This window comes from Chiloscyllium plagiosum, chromosome 6, assembly GCF_004010195.1.
Source record: "Chiloscyllium plagiosum isolate BGI_BamShark_2017 chromosome 6, ASM401019v2, whole genome shotgun sequence".
NCBI classification, from domain to species: domain Eukaryota; kingdom Metazoa; phylum Chordata; class Chondrichthyes; order Orectolobiformes; family Hemiscylliidae; genus Chiloscyllium; species Chiloscyllium plagiosum.
The window spans coordinates 63994250-64012469 of NC_057715.1; the positions used below are offsets into that span (position 1 = coordinate 63994250).

The window sequence follows — 18220 nt, forward strand, 5'->3', positions numbered from 1 at the left end:
CTTTATATTATTGGCCAGTTTACCTTCGTACCTTATTTTTTCTCTGTGTACTTCCTTCTTGGTAATCCTCTGTTATTCTTTAAAAGCTTCCCAGTCCTCCGTTTTCCCACTTTTCTTTGCTATGTTATACTTTTTCTCTTTTAACTTTATATGTTTCTTAACTTCCCTCGTCAGCCATGGCAACCCCTACCTCCTCCCAGGATCTTCCTTCCTTTTTGGAATGAACTGATCCTGCAACTTCTGCATTATACACAGAAATATCCGCCATTGTTCCTCCACTGTCATCCCTGCTAAGGTATTGCACTATTGAACTTTGGCCAGCTCCTCCCTCATCGCTCCATCGTTCCCTTTATTCAACAGAAATATTGTCACTTCCGATTGTACCCTCTCCCCCTCAAACTCCAGATTGAAGCTTATTGTATTATGGTCACTACTTCCCAATGGCTCCTTCACTTCAAGGTCCCTGACCAATTCTGGTTCGTTACACAATACCAGATCCAGAATTGCCTTCTCCCTGGTCGGCTCCAGCACCAGCTGTTCTAAGAATCCATCTCTGAGGCACTCCACAAAGTCTCTTTCTTGAGGTCCAATACCATCCTGATTCTCCCAGTCTACCTGCATGTTGAAATCCCCCATAACAACTGTAGTAACATCTTTGCGACAGGCCAATTTCACCTCCTGATTTAACTTGCATCCGACATCCAGCCTACTGTTTGGGGGCCTGTAGATAACTCCTAAGAGGGTCTTTTTGCCCTTAGTATTTCTCAGCTCTATCCACACTGACTCTACATCCCCTGATTCCTAGGCCCCCCGCGCAAGGGACTGAATATCATCCCTTACCAACAAGGCCACCCCACCCCCTCTGCCCATCAGTCTGTCCTTACGATAGCACGTGTCGCCTTGAATATTCATTTCCCAGGCCCTGTCCACTTGAAGCCACGTCTCAGTTATCCCCACAATATTGTATCTGCCAATTTCCAAAAGAGCCTCAAGCTCATCCATCTTATGTCTAAAGTTTCACGCATTCATGTATAGTATTTTTAATTTGTTAATGCCCTCACCCTTCCCATCAACTCCTATTTCACTCAACCTTACAGCATGATTCCTTTGAGTTTTCTGCCTCATTGATATAGTTGTCTTTCTTGACTTCCCTTGTTCTAATTTTCCCTCCAAATTCCTTCTTAAACATCCAGTTTGTCCCCTCTCTCTCTCTCCCCCCGCTAAGTTTAAATGTAGCTGTGTTGCAGTAGCAAACCTGCCTGCCAGAATGCTGGTCCCTAACCTATTAAGGTGCAAACCGTCTCTCTTGTAGAATTTTTGCTTACCGCAAAACATACCCCAGTGATCCAAGAATTTAAATCCTTGCTTCCTGCACCAGTTCCCCAGCCACACGTTCAAGTCCATTATCTCCCTGTTTCTGGCCTCACCAGCCCGAGGAACTGGAAGCAAATCGGAGATCCTGCTTTCCACCTTGGACGTCCTGCTTTTCAGCCGCCTTCCTGGTTCTCCGAAGTCCCGCTGTAGTATGTTCCTCCTCTTCTTCCCAACATCAGTTGTGCCGACATGTACCACCACCTCTGGCTCTTTACCTTTGTCCTTGAGGATTTCCTGCACTCTGTCTGTGATGTCTTTAACCCGGGCACCAGGAAGGCAACACACCATCAAGTCCCGTCTGCTGCCACAAAAGCCCCGGTCAGTTCCTCTCACTATGGAGTCCCCTATTACCATGGCTCTGTGCGATGTCCGACTCTTCCGCTCTGCCTCCACGCCAACTCTTGATTGACAGACCTGGCCGCCTCTCGGACTTACCTTTTAAAGCTAAACATAATGGGTCAGATCTGTTTTCAATATTCGAGATGTAAAATGCAATCTTAAGTTTGGTTGAAAATCTCAACTTTAAACAGTTGCGCTGATCAGAATGTTTAATGGAATTTATACTGAGAAAAGATTGATTTCTGTCAAATCCACCTTAGAAATGAATATAGTACAACCGCCAAAACCTGTGTTTATTTTTGTATTCCAAAGTCTAGGTCATTAATTTAAATTGTATACAATTATGATCCTAACACATATCCTTAACTGTAGCCAATTTCTACCACCTTGAAGCTAATGTTTAAAAATAACAAGATTAATAACTCAGATTAAGGTTTCAGCAGATAATTTGGATAACAAACATGAAAGCTTGTATATTAAATGTTAATTTTCATATTGTACAATTATAATACATCAAGTTTGGCTTGATGGGTAATCGTAATAGGTTCTACGTTCTCTTAAGTTCTATGCTTAAAATATGAAGCAATGAAAGTTCAAAAATTTAAACTTCTTCCAGGAATGTCCCATATCGCATTCGTGTGCGTTTATCCAGAAAGCGCAATGAGGATGAGGATTCTCCTAACAAACTTTACACGTTGGTAACCTATGTTCCTGTAACATCCTACAAGGGTAAGTTACAGCAAATTTAAATATCAGATAAAAGAGGAAGGGATAGCTTTGTTATAACCCAAATTAATGTGCGGCTGACTTGTATGCTGATCCTGTTTATCATGGTTCAGTTGCAGTGCATTGTTTCTTGGGTCATTTGTAGACTTTTTTGGAACAGCAAAATACACTTTTGATCTGGGTTTCTTTGTACAAGAAATATCTGTTCTTTTAAGAGCAGTATGTGTCACATGAAACGGTAACCAGTTCAATAAAAGTATGTTAAAAAGTGACCTAATTTTAAGACCCTCAGATCCCACTGAAATCTGTTGACATATTGGAGATTGCTTTGTAACAGGCAACTCTGTATTCCTGGTTATACAACATGACCTCAGAATGGGCTTTAACCCAATTGTTACAACCACCACTGCTACAATAGTTACCCTACCATCCTGAAGTAAAGTCTTTTTGCTTTGAAGGCAGGGGTGACCGTCACGTTCTTATGTCTGAGATAGTTCCATCAGATCACTAAAGTCCTGTGTTGAACTTTTATGTTGTGGCTTTTAAAAGCCCACTCCTGTTGATTCATTCTGTAATACCTTCCATAATTCCCTGTTTAAAATTTGCTGTATGAATCTCTCTCTCCATGGTTCTATTCATAGGAACAAGTGACCTATCAATGATGCTTTAATTCATATAAAGCTACTAGTCCCTGAAATTAATCCTCCTTGCTCCCAAGGAAAAGGCCTATTCCAGTAGTTGAAGTTTAAAAAATTAGCAATCCTGTGAACAACTTGGATTAGAAGGAAGCTGTTTTAAATTCAGTTATTCCAGTCTTGCAGTTGTGTGGATTAAGACATCACTTTGGCAAAATGTAAACAAAAACTATTAGGAAAACTCAGTTGGTCTGGCAGCATCTGTGGAGAGAAAGTAGAGTTAAAGTTTTGGGTCCAGTGATTCTTCAGTTCAATTCTGCTGCCACACCAAAGGAGCTGAAATTAGGCCATTCAGCCCATCAAGTCTGCTCTGCAATTCAGTCATGGCTGGTATGTTTCTGAACCCCATAACCCTTGATATTTGAGAACCTATCTATCTCAGTCTCAAATATACTCAGCCACCTGGCCTCTACAGCCTTCTGTGGCAGTGAATTCCATAGATTCACTACACAGGCTGAAGTTTTTTTCTCCTTATCTCCATTCTGAAAGGTCTTCCCTTTACCCTAAGATTATGCCCTTGGGTCCCAGTCTTTCCTACCAATGGAAAAATCTTCCCAACATCTACTCTGTATGGGCCATTGTGTGTTTTAATTAGATCCCCCCTTATCCTTCTTAACTCAATTGAGTATATACCCAGAGTCCTCAAATGTTCCTCATATGTTAAGGTGTTCATTCCTGGGACCATTCTTGTGAGCTTTATCTGAACACGCTTCAAGGACAGTATATCCTTCCTGAGATATGGGGCCCAAAACTATGCACAGTACTCCAACTATGGTCAGACCAGAGCCTTCTAGAGCCTCAGAAGTATGTCCCTGCTTTTATATTCAAGTCCTCTCAAATGCCGTCATTGCATTTGCCGCCTTAACTACTAACTCAACCTGCACCTTTATCTTGGGAGTTCTGATTCATTATTGTCTCAAGTCTCTTTGCACTTCAGACTTCTGAATTTTCTCCCCATTTAGAAAATAATCCATGCCTCTAGTCGTCCTACCAAAGTGCATGACCTCCTACTTTCCCACGTTGTACTCCATCTGCCACTTTGCCCACTCTCCTAACCTGTCTAAATCCTTCTGCAGCCTCCCTGCTGAGATTTTCCAGCAATTTGTTTCTGATTTCTAGCATCAGTTTTGTTTATTGTGGTAGACTTGATGCTGTCTGAAAGCAAGTTGAACAATGCTTTTTTTCAATGGTATTTGTAGTCCCAACGCAAAGTCTGTTGCAATAGTTGGAGTTGGCTGGTGCCAGTATTAAATGGTGATCTTCCAGTTGATGGAATTTTCATAACCTGGAACTGGCCTGGGTTGTCAAAATGTACAATTTAGAAAGGCAGCTAGATTAACATTTAATTTTTTTTGTTTTACAGGTCTGCAAACAGTCAACGTTGATGAAAATTAAATTGTAAATGTTTCATTAAAAATAAAGTTAAAAATAACTACACGTTTTTGGGAAAACTTCATGGATTACACACTTTAAACTACCACAAGTACTCAAATGAATTTATTCAAAATTGCACATACAATCTGTAAACTTGACATTGTACCCAAACATTTAGAACAATGGAGATTTATTTACAGTAGAATTATGGTTTCAACTGCCAGCGTTGAAACGAATATACATTCAAAAGGCTAGTGGATTGTCTGATTAATTCTCTGTTGATACTGATTTGCTTTTGCGTGAAGGAGTTTACTTTCTACAGCTACTGATCTTTCAAAAAAGTTCACCAAACATTGTTCTGTCAAGAGGGAAGCCAAAATTTGTTCAAAAGACACACTCCAGTCATCCTCTCCAGGCTGTGAAGATGTAGGTTTATTTTTCAGATCCATATCTGCTTCTGCAAACACAGCATCTACTCCATCTGTAGGTGTCAGTGCTTCAGTTTCTTTAGAACTTGCCGGCAGTTCGGAAATACTTCCTGAACTACGTATCCTTTGTCCTGCCTCCCCAATCTGAAGGAGGAGAGTGGTGACTGTAGCAATTGCTTGGTAAAGGTTGTTCTCTTCTGGGTCTTCTCGAAACATACTGTATAATGTCTTGCAAAACTGGATGAACTCTCTCTGCATGGGATTATATTTAAAAAAACTAAATTATTGTAAAGTCAGTCACCAAATCCACAACTCAACAGGCCAAGTACATAACGTAAGTATTTGCACACTTATGTACTAGAGTTTTGTTGTTCTCAAATACTAACCTGCAATTCCTGGGCTACTATTCAAATCAAATTAAATTGAATCCAATTTGAACAGGTAATTTGTGGGAGTGGGGGTTGGTAGGAATAATAGACAAAGCAGTTAATATTCTCAAGTATTTGGTCGCATTTTCATTTGTTGCAGATATTGAAATCAGTCAATTCCAATTTCAGTATAAATTACTTTAATGATAACAAATTGCTGATCTGTGTAACCAATGAAGCAACTTCTTACTGTACTTCTGATTTTTAGATCTGTCAGGCAGAAACTGGGGTGAAAGCACGCACTGTAGTGTATTGACAGGAACATATAGTTGCAATGTAACAATGAAACTATAGCAGATGTACCTATAGATCAGCGTCCCTATGTTAGTGGATTGGCCAAGGTTCATAGGACAGTCAAATATATTTAATATCAATCTTTAAATCCTTACAACATACATCAATGGTAGGCAATTGATTTTCCTTGCCAGCCACATGGTGAAAAGAAATTAGGAGCCTCTGCCATGACTTTGTAGCTTGGCAGTACAACACATACATGAAACTTGCATTATCACAACAACTGGGACTATAGCCAATACAGATGACATTAGTGGTAACTGCACAGTTTTGTCCCTATTCCAGCTGGTGTGGATTTTGGATCTACTGTCTTGTACCCTTGGTGGAGGTTGAAGTGATATCAGGCTCATATTTTGGCAGAGAAGAAGCAATTGGATAAAAAGTCAAAAAGACACATTGGAAATACAAAATGATGTAATTTTACTATAATGTAAATGCTCTGAAAATTAGCAGAGTTCAGTTGTTGGCACTAAAATGCAAATGATACATTGTCCACTGATTGGGTGCAGCAAGAATTGAAATCAATAATATTGGGATTAAAGGGGGTGTACCTGCATAAACATTAATTCCTTTTCAGGTTTTGTCTTTGTGGCTACCCCCATTCCTCTAGTGCAAGTCTTGTCACTCCCACTGTCCCTGAGTTAAAGGTATTCTGGCACTGCCTACATAGAAAAGTTTACTTTTGTTTTTACAAGGTTTAGATTTCTGAAAATTAAATGACAAACATACCTGGTTCATCAACGGAAGATCTTTTGTGGCTTCCTTTTTTCTTTTAACCAAATCTTCAAGCATTTTTTTCAATTGGTGTCGGTAATTGGTTGCTCCACCTTTTAAATAATAGTTGTTTAATTAGTCCACGCATCTATACACATCAAGTGTAAACTAACCAGTGTAGCATTTTCCTAATCAACCTGTTCAGAGATATTATTGCACATTTTTGGAGCATGTGGGACTTGAACCCAAGGGTAGAGACATTACCACTGTTGTGATTAACTTATGGGGTTTCACCATTTCAAAGATGCTCATTACAAAATTTAACCTCTTAGACCTGGTATTGTTGGGAACAGCCCCAGCCACATAAAAATAATACAAGAGCTACAGGTTTACCATAAGTAGAAACTTTGTTTTTAAGGTAGATTGTGATAAAGGTTTGTAATAATTATTTAATGATGGATTTTAGGTTTCAGTTTACAGAGGTAATGTTTTCTTAGTAAAAACAGGTCAAAGTCAAATTTGATCTGTAAGTTCAAACATTTCCAAGACAGCATGTCACTTAAGTTAAATGACTTATCAGCTGAGAGCTTAATTGGTAACTGCAAAGTTGAGGTTTTAATGACTTACATGGAAATAGATGGTCAGGGGCCAATTAGTAAGTTGGGTTTAGAAAAGAGAAATGGTCCTTCTGCTGGTATGACTTCTCATTTGTAAAAATCTTTAGGCAATGAGGATAGTCTCCAGATTTTGAGAGCTCAAGGAAATTCTCTAGTTTTATTTTTGCATATTTGTTCTGACAGCTAGTCTATTAAGCCCAGGTTTCACTCTAGAATCTTCTTTGTCCAATATTTCCAATCATAACACTGGAAATATACAACCCCAACAACACTATTTGAATACTAACAGCCATCTCGACATTTTATATTCCTATTCTTGGCAAGAACCCCCAGGCAGTCGAGGGGAGCCTGGTTTGTCATTCACAAGACTTCAATAAAATCATGCTTTCACAGGCCACATACCTGGATGCCAAACCTATTTGTTGTTCGTGTTGTTCCAGTGAATAAAAATTCCAGCCTTTGCTCTGTCACAAATGTCCCTTTAAAAGCATTTTTCCATCAACCTTCATCTTGTGTCAAATACAAGTAGTCCCTGCCTCGCATTCTTCTGTATTAGGGGGTGGCATAGTGACTCAGTGGTTAGTACTGCTGCCTTAGTGCCAGGGACCCAGGTTTGATTCCAGCCTCAGGTGACTGCACATTTTCGCTGTGTGTGGGTTTCCTCCCACAGTTCAAAGATGTGCAGGTTAGGTAAATTGGCCATGCTAAATTACCCATAGTGTTTAGGGATGTGTAAGTTAGGTGCAGTAGTCAGGTAAATATAGGATAGGGGAATTGGGTCTGGGTGGGTTACTCTTCAGCGGGTCTGTGTCGATTTGTTGGGCTGAGGGCCTCTTTCTATGCTGTAGGAATTCTACGATAGTTATAGAGGCCTGTATTCTTGTTTAATATGGTGAGTTTTTCTTTTAAATTCATTGTGTGCCATTTTGGCAGGGTTATGCAACTGGCTGTATTTTCAAACAACAACTCTCGATTCCCAGTCCTTCCAAAACACACTCTACTGGATCCAAAGTATAGACTATTCCCCATCAGTAATTTTGAGTTATGAAGTAATATTTCTGTTTCATAACTTTGAATGACAGTTTAGAGAAAAGCTTCATTTTTTTGCATTGAGTAGTAAATATGCACTTGCAGTTTGATTTGTTGAAGTAATCAGGTTGGACGCTGGAAACGAAGGTAGTCCTCAGAGGGGATAGGTTATCTATGTCATCATCATTATAGGCTAGGAAAACAAAAGCAAGAATAAATTTAAATGAATCAAACTGCCCCCATTTAAAATTCAATGTTGCATATAATTGAAAATGACAGACATATGTGGAAACTTAATAAAATGCAAGACTACATTCCAAACAAACTCTCAGGAGAGTTGGGGGGATTAGTGGTAATGTCAGTGAACCAGTAATCCAGAGACGCAGGTTCATGTTCTGGGTCTAATCCTACATAGCAGATGGTGAAATTTGAATTTATCAAAATGCTAGCCTCATGGCAACTACATAACCATGGTTGGTCATAAAAAGCCTTCACTAATGTCATTTAAGGAAGGAAATCTGGCCCATTTGTGACTCCAAATTCCACAGTCATGGAACTACCGAAATAACAGAACAAAAAACTTGATGCTTTTTCCCCAAAATGTCTCAACAACCTAAATATGCTTCAGTGGTTTTTCACCAGTGAACATCCCAGGTAGGCAAGGAATTAAGTAACATCCCTTCAAGACGCTCTCAGTGCAGAACACCTGCACAATAATTAACGGTGAGTGGGGAAAAAATAATTGAGCAATTAATACTATGCAAAGCCACAAGTTTTTAAAAATCAGCTTCTCAGCAGATTTCTTACTGTTAACTTACCAACTTAAAAAAACTTGTGTTTACATAGCACTTTACATGAAGCAAATGTCCCAAAGCATTTTAAGGCCCCTCTGGGAAACAAACCTTGATGTTAAGTTAGACCAGTTGGGATCCAGGGCGAGCTAGCCAAGTGGATGCAAAATTGGCTTGACAGTAGGAGACAGCGGGTGGTGGTGGTGGGTTGCTTTTTGGACTGGAGGTCAGTGATCAGTGGTGTTCGACAGGAATCGGTACTGGTCCACTATTGTTTGTCATTTATATAAATTATTTGGAGGAGAATATAGGAGGCACAGTTTGTAAGTTTGCAGATGGCACCTAAATTGGTGGTATAGTGGACATTGAAGAAGATTACCTAAGACAGTGAAGAGATCTTGATCATTTGGATCAATGGGCTGAGGAGTGGCAGATGGAGTTTAAATGTGAGGTATTGCATTTTGGTGAAACAAATAAGAGCAGCACTTATACAGTTAATAGGGCCCGAGGGGTTCAGGTACATCATTCTTTGAAATTTGTCCAGGTAGACAGGATGGTTAAAAGGTGTTTAGCATGCTTGCCTTTATTGCTTTGAGAAAAGGAGTTGGGATCTAATATTGAGGTTGTACTGGAGTTTGGTGTGGTCTCTTCTGGAGTAGTGTGTGCTGTTCTGGTTATCCTGTTATAGGAGGGATATTATTAAACAGGAGAGGCTACAGAAAAGATTTACCAAGATGTTGCTGGGAGTGGATGGTTTTAGTTAGAAGGAGAGGCTGGATAGGTTGGGACTTTTTTCCCTGGAGCAAAGGAGTTGGAGGGGTGATTTTACATAACTATATAAAATTGAGGGGCTTAGAGAAATTGATTAGTGAAGGTCTTTTCCCTAATGTGGAGGAGTTCAAAACCAGGGGGTATTTTTTTAAAAGATGAGTGGAGAAATATGTAAAAAGGAGATGAACGGCAACTATTTTGCACAGAATGGTTAGTATGTGGAATGAACTGCCAGAGGGAGTGGACGCAGGCACAGTACATTTAAAAGACATTTGGATAAGTACCTGAAGAGGAAAAGTTTGGAGGAAGATGGGCTAAACATAGATAAGTGGGACTAGTTTAGTTTGGGAACATGGCTGGTGTGGACTAGTTGGACCAAAGGATCTGTTTCCATGCTATATGGCTATAAGCTAAAGGAATAGATTTTAGGATTAGTGACCAAACACTGATGACAAAAGGAAACAGGGGAGTTTAGAGGTGGGGAGCATAGACTAGATGGCAGAAAACCCAGAGGCCAATAAAAGACCAGAATTAGAGGAACAGAGTTTGTGGGGAAGGGTATCTATTATATGGCTGGATGAAAAGAGATAGATAAGGACATGTGAGACAATGAAAGAATTTAACCACAAGGATAAGATTTTTTAAAAACTTGATGCAATTATAAATATAGGCAAAGAAGCAAATTACCCAGGCTTATCCTCCCCACAAAAATCAGGGTAGAACCTAATGTGGTCAACCACTGCATCATTGGTCTACGTTCATCCAATAACAAAATGATGAAGGATAATACTATTAAAACAGTATTTCTCTCCAATAACCTGCTCACCAACACACACCGTTCATCGTTGTGACAGTTTGGTCCAGATCCAAGTACAGCTTTGGTCTAAACCAAGACAGCTGTGGTCACAGTGACTACCCAGAACATAGCGGCAGCATTTGACAATGTTACGGCTGTCCAGTAAATTTGAAGTCGTGGGAAATGAAGGAAGAGTTGGTACTCTATAGTATCTCTCCAGTTAGTAGAAAGGAAGATAGTTATACTTGCTCAAGGTCAATTATCCCAGCACCAGTATATTGTTACAGGGTAAAACTGAAAGAACTGAATCAAACAAAAGCAAAAGTTACTGGAAAACCTCAGCAGGTTTGGCAGCACCCGTGCAGAGTAATCAAAGTTAAAGTTTCGGGTCCAGTTATCTACCTCAGAACTGGAAACTCTGTTCTGAGGAAGGGTCACCGGACCCGAAACCTTAACTCTGATTTCTCTTCACAGATGTTGCCAGACCTGCTGAGCTTTTCTAACAATTTCTGATTTTGATATTGTCATTGTTGCAGGAGTTCCTCAAGGTAAAATCCTAGGCCTAATCATCTTCAGCTGCTTCATCAATTAGCTTCCCAAAATTGGAGTGCTGAGTTCTATTCTCACCACCTCAGATACTCAGTCAGTAACTGCCCATATTCAACAAGGCCTGGACAACAGTCAAAATCTGGCAAGTAACAATTATGGCACACAAATGCTGAGCATGAGTCATTTCCAATAACGAAATCTAATTCCCTTTGATGTTCAATGGTTTTTGTCATTACTGAATCTCCTGAAGTCAGCATCCTGGTGACTGAACATGTAAATACTAGGGCAACAAGAAGTGGACATTTTGTGGTACGTGAGTCACTTCCTGAAAACCCAAAGCTTTCCATTATCTACAAGAAAGGTCAGAAGCATGACAATACTTTCTAAGCCAAAGTTGCCCTATTTGATTCCACATCCATTGCTTTTCACACCCATACATTCACTGTCTCCACCAGCAGGGTGCAGTGCATGCCATCTATAAAATGCCAAAGGTGCTTCAACAGCAACCTCTGACACAATAGATGCAGTTATAGTTCCATCTCTAGCTACAAATTTCTTCTTAATCTCACACCATCTTGACTTCAAATTCGACTAACATCACTGGGTCAAAATCCTGCAATTCCAAACTTAACTGCATGTAAGAGTAACTTCACTACACAGACTGCAGCAGTTCAGGAAAAGATGGGGAACAAAGTAAATTTTTGCTTCAACTATTGTCTTTCATGATCAACAGTTATCGGAAATGAACCAATATTGTATTTTGAAGGAGGATTGAGGGATAAATGTTGACCAGGAAATCAGGAATAACTCCTATATTCTTAATAATAGCACTATTGGATGTTTTACACTCACTTGAGGACAGATAGGATTAACATCTCGTCCAATTGACAGGAGGACGAGAAAATGACGATTACCACCAGCTTCTCAAGGGTAATTAGGATTGGGCAACAAATTCTAATTTACCCAACAATGTCAACTTCCAATGAATGAATAAAATCAATGACAAAGGTGATTGGTAAGTGGAACAGGTTAAGATAAGCAAAGATTTAGAGGATCTTAAGTTCACATCTACATTTACAAACTAATAAATCATAGCAAGTACAAATAAAATGAAAGCCAACGTCTCATTAATATCATGCAAGCAGTACAAAAATCAGGTATAAAATTTAAACTCAAACAGGGAATTTACTAACTGCACTGATGTGCATTTAACAACTTCAGCAACAAATTTACTAACTTTTCTTTAAGGATTACTTTACCTGGTGGAATGTGCAGCCTGTACAACAATCTGAGTTTTTCACTGAAGTCTCCATAGTACATTATTTCTATGATATAAAAGTAAAATACTTATTCAATCAAGATCTTCTCTTCTGCATTCTCCGTACTGTTAACACAAAGCAAACTTTTTTTGCAGCTTGAATATTTTGTAACTAGCACAAATGATACCAAGATTTTAAGCAGACAGTTCATACATATCTACATTAATTAACTCTGCATGAGAGAGATTAAAAAGTAGTTACCTAAACAACTGACCAATTCTTTAAAGTCAATTAGGGAATCTTCATTTTCATCTAGTATGCGGAATGTTCTCTGGGCTAGAAGATCTGTATGGGTACCCCACGTCCAGGGGCTTAGAAGACAGAAGAGGTTGCTGAACTGGAAACAATTTATTCTGTACTGTTCCAGATATGGGAGGCTAGGATCATGATGCCACACTGCTGAGCCATTCCCACCCCAGTAACAACTTAAAAGATGTTCTCTCTAGTTGAAAAAATAAGGTAAATATACAGTTTAAAAGCAGAGTAAGAGGTACAGTTTAGAACATATTTTTACAAATTATTCCATTCTAACTAAAGATTGCAATGCAATTTCTTTCTTTTGCCAGTTCCCATTGCAAACATTCCACATTCATTACCAAAGAGGCTATTTTCCAAGTGGCATTCTTTGTAGGTACTGAAATGGTCATTGCAGTCAAACATTATCAGGTAAATCCAACAGGAACCAACCAAGCATCCATACAGTTTGTTAATTTCTACAATAAAAATGACAGCAGGTCTCTCAATCTTGAATACTTTCTTATGAGTAACTAAGTATCATTAGCAGAAGAGAAAGTGAGGACTGCAGATGCTGGAGATCAGAGCTGAAAATGTGTTGCTGGAAAAGCGCAGCAGGTCAGGCAGCATCCAAGGAACAGGAGAATCGACGTTTCGGGCATAAGCCCATCTTCAGGAATTCCTGCTGCGCTTTTCCAGCAACACATTTTCAGCTCATTAGCAGAGGGCCTAGTTACACTTCAGAATTAGTATGCATGTGAAGAAAATGCCACCAATGTTTATTTTATAAGGTGTCCATATAGAACTATAACCACAGAAGATTCAGGAAGAACTCATTAACCTTCAGAATTGAACATCTGGTTGAGTCACTTGAAATTACCAGCTCCCGTAAAACTCACCTTGAAAAGGTCATAGAGGTCTCCGAGCCCTTCAGTACTAAATGAAACTTCTGGTGCCACAACTCTAAGCTGCAAAATTATATTGAAGATGTTAAATTAGCCCCATGGCCTTCCATTAACTGAGAGGCTAAACAACTTTTAAAATCATTAATAAATGTCCGGAACGCTTAGAAAACTCAAATGCACTATCCCTTTCAACTGATTTGTTTTATCCTTTATATTTTTTATTTAGTTTAGCTCCATTGTTCAACAATTAGTATAATCTGTTCTTCATGCATTCTGATAATGCATGATCTAGGAGGCTGCAGGATGACATGGATTGGCACCTGGTATTGACGAGTACTTCAGGAAGGACAGGAAGCTGGGAAAGGAAGAGTGTTGACTCTTAGTTAATGGTTGTAATGGAGGGATGATGTGATTTCAGAAAAAAACAGGATGTGGAAGTTTGGGCAGAGATGAGAAATGATAATGACAAGTAATCAGTTTCATGGTAACCAAATGAGAGTGAAGCATAAAGGAGGAAATAATGAGATTGGTCAGAAAAGCAAAGTGAGAATCATGAGGGCCGTGTCTCTTTGGAACTCTTCCTGAAACAGCTGAACAAAGCAGAGTCGAATATTTTTAAAGCAGAGGTTAATAGATTCTTGGTAAGGAAAGGGTGAAAGATGATCAGGAGCAAGTGTGAATTTGAGGTTACAATCAGATATGCTGCGGATCTTATGAAATGGAGAGCAGACAGTCACCTTCTCGTACATCTGTGCCCTTGTCCTAAAAATGTGGAGGTTGGAGGTTATTAAAAATACTATTGAAGGAGCCTTGACAAGTTACTGCAGTGTACCTCAGGTAGGCATAGATTACCGCCACTTTGCATCAGATTTATAAGGAGTGAACGCTTTAGGGAATGGACAGGGTGCTTATCAAGTGCGCTGCTTTATTCCTTGATGGTGTGAAGTATGTTGTCAAAGCTGCAGTCATCCAGGCAAGTGGGTATATTCAATCACATTCCTGACTTGTGCTTAGAAGATTGTAGTCGGGCTCTGGGGAGTCAGGAGGTGAGTTCCTAAGGTTCCTAACCTCTGACTTGCCCTCGTGGCCACAGTATGTATTTAGCTAGTTCAGTTCAGTTGCTGCTCAATGGTAACCCACAGAATTTTGATAGTAGAGGATTCAGTGACATGAACATTAAGAGAAGATAAATCACATTCTCTCTTTTGGAGATAGTTTTGTTATCAAATGTTACTTACCACTGAGTAGCCCAGGCCAGGATGTTGTCTAATTCTTACTACATATGGACACAGAGTACAGCCATATCTGAGAGTTTTCAAATAATAATGCATACTGTGGAACCATCAGCGAACATTGCAGTTCTGAATTTATAATGCAAGGGCAGGTCATTGATGAAGCAGTTGAAGATGGTGGAGGCAACCACTACAGTGATGTCCTTGAACTGACATCACTGGCATTTAACCACAATCACCTCCCTTTGTATCAGGACTGACTCCAAACAGAGAAGAGGCTTACCCATCCCCATCCCCTCCCATTTTGTTAGGGCTCCTTGAAGCAAAGGACAGTCATTTCCACCTCACATCTCCAACCTAGCTCTTTTGCACGTTTGAATCAAAGCTGCAATAATGTCAGAAACTGAGTGATCCAGCAGGACCCAAACTGAGCATCAGTAAGTGGGTTATTGTTATCCAAATTCCACTTGATAGCTCTGTCAATGACTGTGGTGAAACGGTTAAAAATTATGTCCCAATACATGTGTGAATCTTAATGTAACACATGTATTGGGCCAAGCAGTGGAATGTGGTGAAACGGTTAAAAATTATGTCCCAATACATGTGTGAATCTAACCGGAATGGAGGTGTTGCTTAGTCCCGTGTGAATCTTATTACACACCTTCCCGTGTGAATCTTCTTATCTGTATGTAACCAGAATGGAATGTGTTTTTTAGCCTTGCTCTGCTCTAACCGAAAATGGAAGGTGTCGCTTAGTCCCGTGTGAATCTTGTTATACACCTTCCCGTGTGAATCTTCTTATCTGTATGTAACCAGAATGGAATGTGTTTTTTAGCCTTGCTCTGCTGTTCACATGAATGTTTATATCTGGAAAAGAGTATATCAGCTGGAAAAGTCTCCAGTTCGGTGAGTCTGCTCCGGGGTTACGTTTAACCGCCGAGCGTGGGTTGTTGGCAACCGCTCTACGAGAACTGACGGCTCCCAGTTCCGGTAACATGTAGAGTGAGTATAAGCCAGACCCGTTGTAAGTATGAGACCTGGTTGTGGCGGCGCTGCGGGGAATAAAATGCTCATATTCTAGCAGACTCGCCTCTTGGTCGTTTGTTCTGTGTCAGACTACTCTCCTACGAACCTGACCTTGAGAATTTTTTAAAACAATGACACACTCCATCACTTTGTTCATGAGCAAGTGAAGACTGATGGATCAGTAACTTGCCAGATTCGGTTTTTATCTGCTTTTTGTAATGACTTGAATGACTAAATATTCAAGAAATGATCATCACAGAAGCAATGCATAAAAAAAACAACTCTAGTTTTCTTTTAAATCACACTAATTGATGGTGTAAACTTACCACATTTTGTTTAGTGGTATCTTCTAAGTTCTGTAGCACTCGTATTCTGTGTCTGCAGCGCATTTGCTCGATTTGTCCTACGTGAAGCTCTCCAAATTTCTGAATGTACAATAAGAACAGATTCAAAAGAAATTAGTGTGCAATGTAAAATAGTTTTTGTATTCAAGATAAATGGGCAGAAAGGGAGAGCAGAAGGAAGAGAGGCTGTAGAGATCAATTTTCAACTCTCCAAATACACTGTACTGAAACCAAATATTCCCAGGTCCATTACCAGTGTTGTGAACATGCCGTTGATCTGGGCTAACCCACTATGTAATGTGGATGCATGATTGGAGTGTTTTTGGGACAGCAACAATGTTAGAATGCATAGAAAGGTCAGACTGTGAGCAACCATTCTAACATTCATCCCTTCTAACAGGACTTAAAAAAATCAGGAGAATTAAACAGGACAGACTTTCAAAATATGAAACCAGATGGGTCCAACACACCACGCTTCTACGGATTACCAAAAATGCACAAACCTGCCCCCCCCCCCCAAACCCATAGTCTCCCATCATACAGACTAGCCAAGGAACTCCACCAAAAACTAAAACTCCTAACTGAAGATTCACGCCACTCCATTCACTCCACCCAAGAATTCCTGAACACCAAAGACACCAAGATAAAAGAGGATGAAATAATGGTATCCTTTGATGTTACAGCCTTTTCACATCAATTAACAATCGACCTGGCATCACTACTAGGAAACCCAGGACCATAAATACCAGACAGCACCAACTTCATCAGCAAAGTCAACATCCTCAAGCTAGTGGACCTGTGCCTCATCACCCACTTCACATTCAATAACAAAACCTACAAACAAGTCAGCAGAACACCCATGGGATCCCCAATATCAGGGTTCATAGAAGCAGTAATGCAGAGACTTGAACAAACAGCCCTCCTGTCTATCCAACCCAAACTTTGGGTCCGCTACGTGGGTGACACCGTGGTCATCACAAAACGGAACAAATTAGAGGCAACATACAACTCCATCAACAATAACAAACAAGCATAAAATTCACAAAAGACGAGAACAACAACAGACTCCCATTCCTAGACGTGACAGTTGAACGCACAGTCAATGGAGAGCTTCAAACCAGTGTCTATAGAAAAACAACAAGCACAGACCAAGTACTGAACTTCAAAAGCAGTCATCCCAGCGCACACACATGGAGCTGCATCAAGACATTGTTTCAATGAGCTACATCACACTGCAGCACCTAAGAACTACAAAAAGCAAAGAAAAATATCTATACAAGGTTTTCAAGAAAAACGGGTACCCAATAAACACAATCTGCCAATTCCTCAGAAACAAAGCCAAACAAGTAGACAATGCAACCAAAGACATATAGCCACAATACCTTACATCAAAGGCATATCAGATATGACTTCCAGACTACTTAGACCCCTAGGCATCATGGTAGCCCACAAACCTACTAACACACTTAAACAGTGACTAATGAAACTAAAGAATCCATTAGATACTACCAGCAAATCTAAAGTCATTTACAAGATACCATGCAAGAACTGTAATAAACACTACATTGGGCAAACAAGCTGGAAACTTGCCACCAGGATGCACAAACACCAAATAACCACCAAAAGACATGATGCACTATCACTAGTTTCCATACATACAGACAAAGAACGACACCACTTTGACTGGGACAACACACACATCCTAGGACAGGCGAAACAAAGATACACACAAGAATTCTTAGAGGCATGGCATTCTAACTATAACTCCATCAATAACCACATCGATTTACATGCTATCTACCTTCCCTTGAAAAAAGAAATGACATCACCCACCTTAAGAAACCAAGACCTATAAAGAAAGAGGCGGGACATACCACCAGCACTTCACCAGAGACTCTCACCGATGATGTAACCAAGTATAGTGACAAAACGTCTAAAAACAAATCTTCCAGCTCAGCGAACTAACTTAGAATCAGCGAGTCATAGAGATGTACAGCATGGAAACAGACCCTTCGGTCCAACCCGTCCATGCCGACCAGATATCCCAACCCAATCTAGTCCCACCTGCCAGCACCCAGCCCATATCCCTCCAAACCCTTTCTATTCACATACCCATCCAAAAGCCTTTTAAACGTTGTAATTGTACCAGTCTCCACCACCTCCTCTGGCAGCTCATTCCATACACGTACCACCCTTTGTGTGAAAAAGTTGCCCCTTAGGTCTCTTTTATATCTT

The 18220-nt window shown here is 40.0% G+C and overlaps 2 protein-coding genes across 2 annotated transcripts in view; one reads left to right on the forward strand and one right to left on the reverse strand.

Moving 5' to 3' along the window:
• Nucleotides 1-4571, forward strand: part of rpl31 (ribosomal protein L31) — a 16788-nt gene extending 12217 nt beyond the window's left edge. The window contains exons 4-5 of the mRNA XM_043691709.1: nucleotides 2330-2442; nucleotides 4498-4571. Coding sequence (XP_043547644.1) covers nucleotides 2330-2442; nucleotides 4498-4529 — 145 coding nt within the window. The 3' untranslated portion in view covers nucleotides 4530-4571. The remainder of the gene's footprint in view (nucleotides 1-2329; nucleotides 2443-4497) is intronic.
• Nucleotides 4572-4759: 188 nt separating this feature from the next.
• Nucleotides 4760-18220, reverse strand: part of LOC122551052 (TBC1 domain family member 8-like) — a 97246-nt gene continuing 83785 nt past the window's right edge. The window contains exons 14-20 of the mRNA XM_043692695.1: nucleotides 15968-16066; nucleotides 13378-13446; nucleotides 12446-12686; nucleotides 12185-12250; nucleotides 8122-8211; nucleotides 6388-6485; nucleotides 4760-5188 (exon numbers count right to left, since the gene is read on the reverse strand). Coding sequence (XP_043548630.1) covers nucleotides 4760-5188; nucleotides 6388-6485; nucleotides 8122-8211; nucleotides 12185-12250; nucleotides 12446-12686; nucleotides 13378-13446; nucleotides 15968-16066 — 1092 coding nt within the window. The remainder of the gene's footprint in view (nucleotides 5189-6387; nucleotides 6486-8121; nucleotides 8212-12184; nucleotides 12251-12445; nucleotides 12687-13377; nucleotides 13447-15967; nucleotides 16067-18220) is intronic.